The following is a 7,276-nucleotide window of genomic DNA, read 5'->3' on the forward strand; positions in this document are numbered from 1 at the left end:
CCAACCATGCTGTGGCTGCGTGAAGCGGGGCTGCAGAGCCCTCCTGGGATAGGAAGGTGGGCTCTGCACGGAGCAGATGGGTTCTTCCTGCTGGCTTTGTTTGTTTTCGCCTCTGCCAATAAAACCCAGAGGGTGCAGCAGTGCCTCTGCTGGAGCTCTTGAGAGGCCGCTCCGTTTTGGGGCAGGTGTGGAAATAGAGAGGAATTTCTGCAGGTTCTCCATTGGAGAACCGAGGAGGTTTCTTTGCCTTTGAGATCTGGAAGCGCAACTGCTGCAGCCCACGTCTCTGCCTTGGGAAGGAGGCGATGGGAGCAGCTCGGTTTGGCTGAGCCCAAATGGAGTTGAAAGGAGCTGCGTGGTGGGACGTGTTCCTTAAACAGCTTTAATTCATACCCCGAGTTTTTGATAAAGCAATCAAGGAGCTGCTTGAAGGCACCGTTTCCTTGTGAGCAGACATGAAGGCAGGAATGTGCCCCGTCTGCTCTTTCCTCCCCGTGTTTCTCATTAAGGCTCCATGAGAGCCAACCTTTGTTCCCTGGGCGCAGGGCTGTCCTTCCTGCGCTGGGAGCTCGGGGGGATTTCCTTCCATTCATTCTGTGATTCCAAAGCATCCCTTTAAAAGCTGAGCGGTGCGATGCTGTCGGGGCAGCGCATCCCTGGGGTCTGGCCCGCGTCCCTTTCCTTGCCCTGTTTCCATACGATGCTTTGGGAGCCGTCTCACCCAGCAGCCCCTCCGCGTTTCCCTGCGCTGCAGCAGCGGCTGGAAAACAAAGAGCCCAACGTCCAGGCAGAATTGAGTCCTAATGCAATTAGCCTAACTGATTTACCGCTCAGATGAGGGATAATGGGCGCCTTCCTCCCAAACAGCCCCCAAGTCGGTGTGGAGCTGCTTGTTTTTCCCCCCTGCTTCCATCCCCGGCGCTCCGCTCCACTGCAGCCAGGAGCAAAGCAGTGCTGTCCCCGTCACTGGCTGCTCATTAAACCCGCTAATTGCACAAGGGAGGGCTCTGCGCAGCCCTCTGCCCCACGCCGATTCCCGTGCGTGTCCTTTGAGCGCAGCTGTGGGGCTGGGGAAGAGTTAATTGCGTCTCCAAACCCTTCCCACCTGAAGGAGCATTTCTGCAGCGGGTGAGTACATGTTGCAGCTCCCTCCGGGGAGGCTGAGATCTGATGAGAGCCCGAGCGAATCCTGCGTGCTGCTCAGCAAGCCCCACCCTTCTCCTCCACATTGTTGGCATCTCCCTTTGTTTGCAGGGATGGGGCTTTGCTTGCGGGTTTTTGGCAGAAAAGCTGGGCGCCCACCCTGGGGCTTCGTCGCTCCGCACCCAAACGATGCTCGTGGAGAGCAGGCAGGAGGCAGGGACGTGTGTGACCCAAAGCTGCGTCTCGCAGCAGGGCAGGAGTCCCTAAAGGAGCCCCTGAGCTGTTGGGGTGGAGCAGCTCGGCCGGCAGCGCCGGTTTGAGCGGTGCTGGGTTGGCGGTGAGGGCCAAGCATCCTTGCAGGGCTGTCGGGTCGGCTCCGTTGGTGGCTGTGAGGAGGGCTGGCAGCACCTGAGGAGGGCTCTGGTTGCGTTTCGTTCTGCTCTGTGCTTCACCTGGGCTCTCAGCTCTGCACCATCAAACAGCAGCCGCTCCGCCGCCGGGCTGAGCTGCGCCTCCCAGACGTAGGGATGACCTCCCCAAGTGGGCAGATAGAGGGAGAAAGTTGTCTTTGCCTTGCACGCTTGCTCTCTGTTGGGCTGTTAAGGGTTTGGTCTCGCTCTGTTTTGCAGCTCTGACGTGTCTGTGCTCCGACTGCAAGCAAGCCAACTCCACCTGCGAGACGGACGGCGCCTGCATGGTGTCTGTCTTCAACCTGGATGGGGTGAAGCACCACGTGAGGACCTGCATCCCCGAAGCCAAACTGATCCCAGCTGGGAAACCCTTCTACTGCCTGAGCTCCGAGGATCTGCGTAACACCCACTGCTGCTACTCTGATTTCTGCAACAAGATTGATTTGATGGTTCCCAGCGGTGAGGAGAGCTCAGCGCACGTGGTGGATGCGGGGAGGGGAAACCCGGCTGCTTCGGGCCGGGGTTGAGGCTTTCTCGGCAGCCTTTTCACTGCTCCCCTTTGGCTGCTGTGCAAACTTGAGCGCTTGGCTTATTTCCTCGATTGGTAAAGCGGAGGTAATAACGAGCTGCTTCCAATTAGCACGTGGAGTTGCTCGAGCTCCCCCGTGGCAGACGAAATGTCAGCAGACGATGAGGTGGTGCTTTGGGCCGGGAGAAGCTTCCCCAATTCGGTTGCGGTTGGGTTTTTTCCCCCACCCCCCACCTTCACATGCTGACACTCCTCTCCTTATCAGCCCTGATCTCCGCGCAGCCTCCTGGAAGCAGCAGCAGATCCGTGCCTCTGCAGTTACAGCAGAGCCTCTGCTGCGCGGTGCTTTGTGTCTGCATGGCCTGAGGACAGCAGGCTGCGCGTTCCCTGGGCGCAGCTCGGCTCCCCCTGCCCTCCTCCTGTGCTTCCCTCCCTTTGGGGCCGCACATCTCCCTGGTGTGATACATGGAGGGGAGCAGAGCGGGGCAGAAGGTGCCCGGTGCTGAGGAAGCAGCCCTGCCCTGTTCCTGGGGGTGTGGGAACCGTCTGCTCTGGGACAGAGAAGTGCACAGAACTTCCTCATAGCTCTGCGTTTCGGGCTGCTGTGCCGTGGCTCTGACGAAGGCTACGTTTCCTTTGGGTGCAGTGGGGGAAGCCTTGTCTGCTCCCAAGATGAGCAGTTGCTCTCACCGTGTGCAGGAGAAGGGGATGGGGGTGGAAATGAGTCCTTCCTCGAACGCTGCTTGATTTTCCTCCCCCTTGGAGAGTGCCAGGGCAGAGTAAAGCGCAGCTCGGAGAAGCAGAGCTGGCCCAGGGGAGGCTCCCACCCTGCTGGAACAGCCCCAGCACCACAACCAAAGCCCTGCTTGCTTTCGTGGGTCCTCCCTGCACTTTGGCTGCCCGGCAGCGGCCGTCCCTGTGCTAACAGTGCAGTTCGGTGCGTGCTGTGCCATCCCGGGGCAGCAAGCAAGAAGTCTGGGCTCGGGGATGGTTAAAGCACGAGGAGGTCCTCCGAGAACACTTGCGAAGGAGGGATGACGTTGTGTCTCTTCTTGCTTCCCCCTCAAGGACACCTGAAGGACAACGAGCCCCCATCGAGCTGGGGCCCAGTGGAGCTGGTGGCAGTGATTGCCGGGCCCGTCTTCCTCGTCTTCGTCGTCGTCATCATCGTTGTCTTCGTGTTTCATCACCACCAGCGCGTCTATCACAACCGGCAGCGGCTGGACATGGAGGACCCCTCTTGTGAAATGTGCCTGTCGAAGGACAAGACGCTGCAAGATCTCGTCTACGATCTCTCCACCTCTGGCTCTGGCTCAGGTAGGGAAGCTGTGGCTGGCAGTGAGGACGTGGAGCTGGAGCGGGTTGCGGCTCAGCTCGCCGTTGCCTCACCTCCCCACGCGTGCTGCCCTGGCAGGAGGAGGAGCGGATGCTGTTTGCAGAGCCCGTTTCACCCCAGAGAGCCCTTGGTTCTCCCTCAGCCAGCAGTTTTGTGTTTGCTCCCACGGCATTTCAAAAGAACCCGTCCCCGGAACGCTGAGGGAAACGAGTGTTTTATTCGTGGCTTTGAGCTGTGGAAGCAATTAGGTTAAAAAATAAAGAGGATTTTACGGCGGATGGAAATGGTGGAGTAATCCACAGAGGCAGAGAATATAGCAGCCTGAGGTCTGAGCAGGGAGCCAACCTTGGGCACCACATCTGCTGTATGGAATCTGGGAGGGGATCCCTGCTGTGCTCACTGTCAGCAGCTTAGACAAGATGTGGCACCTCTGCTAGGACTCTTTTCCTAGGAGAAGTTCTGGGGTTTTACTGCTTTTCAGCGTTGTCAGCCTTCAGCTTCCACTCTTCAGGCTGAAGTGATCTGATCTGCCAGGAGCACGACTTCCCTGACTGCTGTTTTCCTGATTGCTGGTGGTTTGCGAGCTGCCTCAAAGCGATACGCAGCTGCTTCCCAAGCAGCCAAATGGCCCTTCCTACCCAGGTGCAGGAGCTGCTACCATTTGCTGGTTCGGGTCCCGCTCAGGCTGCTGAGCGGTGTCAAACGTAAAGACTTCTGGGTTTGGTAACGTTCCTCTTTGGGCTTCAGGAGTTTCTTTTCAGTGTTGATCAGATCCCCTCTCAGTGTTCTCTCCCCCAGGGGAACAGCCCTGGGGCTCTCAGCCCGTCCCCACCAGGAGGTGTTCCGGGCCCCCGCAGCTCTGCACCCCGTGTGGGGCTCTCCCAGCATTTCCCAGTCTGCCCCAAATTGGGGAGCCCAGATCTGGGCCCAGTGCAGAGCTGAGGGAGGAGCACCTGCCTGCTCTGCTGGCCCCACTCTGTGCAATGTCTCCAGGCAACCATTGGCCGCCTTGGCCACAGAACGCACTGCTGGCTTGTGGTCAACCATTAGACAAGCAGAGCATCAGTGGCTTCTTGGCCACCAGGGCACACTGCTGGCTCGTGGTCAACCATCGGCCAACCATTGGCCAACCAGGACACCAGTGGCCTTCCTTGCCACCAGGGCACAGTTGGCTCATGGTCACATGTTGATCAACTGTTGGTTGGTGAACCACTGGTCAACCGTTGGTCAACCACGATGCCAGTGGCCTCTTTGGCCACCAGGACACACTGCTGGTTTGTGGTCAACCATTGGCCAACCAGGACACCAGTGGCCTTCTTGGCCACCAGGGCACACTGCTGGCTCGTGGTCAGCCATTGGCCAACCATTGGCCAACCATTGGCCAACCAGGACACCAGTGGCCTTCCTTGCCACCAGGGCACAATTTGCTCATGGTCAACTGTTGGTTGGTGAACCACTGGTCAACTGTTGGTCAACCACGATGCCAGTGGCCTCTTTGGCCACCAGGACACACTGCTGGTTCGTGGTCAGCCATTGGCCAACCGTTGGTGAATCAGTGGTCAACCGTGACACCGGTAGCATTCTTGGTCACCGGGACACACTGCTGGTTCGTGGTCAACCATTGGCCAACCATTGGCCAGCTGGGACACCATTGGCCTTCCTTACCATGGGGACACACCGCTGGCTCATGGTCCTCTGCTGGCCAACCGTTGGCCAACTGGGACATCAGTGACCTTCCTTGCCACCAGGGCACAGTTGGCTCATGGTCAACTGTTGGTTGGTGAACCACTGGTCAACCGTTGGTCAGCCACGATGCCAGTGGCCTCCTTGGCCACCAGGACACACTGCTGGTTCGTGGTCAACCATTGGCCAACCGTTGGTCAATCACTGGTCAACCAGGACACCAGTAGCGTTCTTGGCCACCAGGACACACTGCTGGTTTGTGGCCAACCATTGGTCAATCACTGGTCAACCAGGACACACTGCTGGTTTGTGGCCAACCAGGACACCAGTGGCGTTCCTGGCCACCAGGACACACTCCTCACTTCCATCTTTTCCCTGCAGCAGACCTTCAGTTCCCCATTTTCTTCGTAGGTTTGCCACTTTTTGTCCAGCGGACCGTGGCTCGGACGATCGTCCTGCAGGAGATCATTGGGAAAGGCCGCTTTGGGGAGGTGTGGCGCGGCCGATGGCGCGGAGGTGACGTGGCTGTGAAGATCTTCTCTTCCCGTGAGGAACGCTCCTGGTTCAGGGAAGCAGAAATCTACCAGACCGTTATGCTGCGGCACGAGAACATCCTGGGCTTCATTGCTGCAGACAACAAAGGTAAAATAAGACGTCCTCGGCCCCGAGAGCAGAGACCCCATCAGTGTGCTGCTTCTAGAGCTGCATGGCTTCGCTCAGACGTGCAGTTAAATACTAAAGAGAGCCATCAGCACGCTCGTGCAGCGGGCTGCATGTGTGCCACCGCAGGATGGGAAGGTGAAAGCTCTTGCACAGAGCTGCGTTGTCTGCGCCTTAACCTTCTTCGTTGTCTTCTTCTTAACGTTCTGGCCTGCCCCAGATTGAGCTGCAGCCTTACCCAGTTGGTTCTGTGTGCCAAAAGGATGCAGGATGCTCCGTGGCTCTGTTCTGTCCCTGAGAAACACCTCTTTCCTTCTGCAGACAACGGAACGTGGACGCAGCTGTGGCTCGTCTCCGATTACCACGAGCACGGATCTCTCTTCGACTACCTGAACCGCTACACGGTGACCATAGAGGGGATGATCAAACTCGCTCTGTCTGCTGCCAGCGGGCTGGCCCACCTGCACATGGAGATCGTGGGAACTCAAGGTACGAGCGGCTTTGGAGAGGTGCTGGGAGCTCCCCAGGGGAGGACGAAGCAGGGCTGGAGAGGGGCGCAGTTGGGTCGGCTTGGATCCGATGGCTCTGGCTGATGGCTGTGTGCAGCCTTGGCCTCCGTTAGGTCCTGGGCTTTAGGTCGGCGTTTCCCAGCCGAGCAGCTGCGATTTTGGGATGCAGATGTGATTTTGGGATGCAGATGTGAGGTCAGCGTGGGTGACATCCGCCCCTCGCATCCACGTGAGGGCTGCTGGGAGCGTGGAGCTGGAATCCCTCTGCAGGCGTCGGGGTGACACTGCGCCTTGCAGCCAGAAAGGGCCCTTTGCAGACTGCCAGCACTGCTCCTCCCTTGGGCGCCGACGCGGATCCAAACAGGAAAATGTGTTGCAACACAAAGAACTGTGCTGATGCCATGAGATCCGGTGCTGCATCTGCGCCAGCACGGCTCCCGGCCCGTGACCCTGCCACGTCTTGTTTTGCTCTCTTAGGAAAGCCTGGGATCGCTCACAGAGACCTGAAATCCAAGAACATCTTGGTGAAGAAGAATGGCACGTGTGCCATCGCCGACCTGGGGCTCGCCGTGCGCCACGATTCCGTCACAGACACCATCGACATCGCCCCGAACCAAAGGGTCGGAACCAAACGGTACGGGAGCACCGGTTCTGGGTCCTGAACCTTCCTGCTGTCTCCCAGTTTCAGCTCTGTGCCCTCTGCCCTCCCTTCACAGCTGGGTCCTGCTGAGCTGGGAGGCGTAGGCCAGCACCACAGGGCTCAGATAAGGCTTGGCAATGAGCTTGGCCTTTCTGGGGGCTGCTGCCTGGAGCTGCTGTGTTTTAGGCTGGTTTTGCCTCTTTCCCAACGTGCTGCACTCCTGGAGCTGCTGTGTTTTGGGCTGGTTTTGCCTCTTTCCCAACGTGCTGCTCTCATGGAGCTGCTGTGTTTTAGGGTGGTTTTGCCTCTTTCCCAACGTGCTGCTCTCATGGAGCTGCTGTGTTTTAGGGTGGTTTTGCCTCTTTC

The 7,276-nt window shown here is 58.5% G+C and overlaps 1 protein-coding gene across 1 annotated transcript; it reads left to right on the plus strand.

Annotated features, from left to right (window-relative positions):
- The first annotated feature begins 1,741 nt into the window (after positions 1–1,741).
- On the plus strand, positions 1,742–6,947 carry ACVR1B (activin A receptor type 1B). Its single transcript, XM_031557709.1, has 5 exons — positions 1,742–2,012; positions 3,151–3,399; positions 5,513–5,743; positions 6,083–6,250; positions 6,748–6,947. The coding sequence occupies exons 1-5, from the start codon at positions 1,838–1,840 to the stop codon at positions 6,930–6,932; spliced, it is 1,008 nt and encodes a 335-aa protein (XP_031413569.1). The 5' UTR covers positions 1,742–1,837; the 3' UTR covers positions 6,933–6,947.
- Positions 6,948–7,276: the final 329 nt, after the last annotated feature.

This window comes from Meleagris gallopavo, unplaced genomic scaffold (genome assembly GCF_000146605.3).
Source record: "Meleagris gallopavo isolate NT-WF06-2002-E0010 breed Aviagen turkey brand Nicholas breeding stock unplaced genomic scaffold, Turkey_5.1 ChrUn_random_7180001950346, whole genome shotgun sequence".
NCBI lineage: Eukaryota > Metazoa > Chordata > Aves > Galliformes > Phasianidae > Meleagris > Meleagris gallopavo.

What these genes read in the sequence shown, in the direction of transcription:
- ACVR1B (XM_031557709.1), top strand. Translation starts at nt 1,838, where the DNA reads ATGGTGTCTGTCTTCAACCTGGATGGGGTGAAGCACCACGTGAGGACC. An exon ending in TGATTTGATGGTTCCCAGCG is followed by an intron (nt 2,013 to 3,150) that starts GTGAGGAGAGCT and finishes TTCCCCCTCAAG; the next exon opens with GACACCTGAAGGACAACGAG. An exon ending in CATTGCTGCAGACAACAAAG is followed by an intron (nt 5,744 to 6,082) that starts GTAAAATAAGAC and finishes TTCCTTCTGCAG; the next exon opens with ACAACGGAACGTGGACGCAG.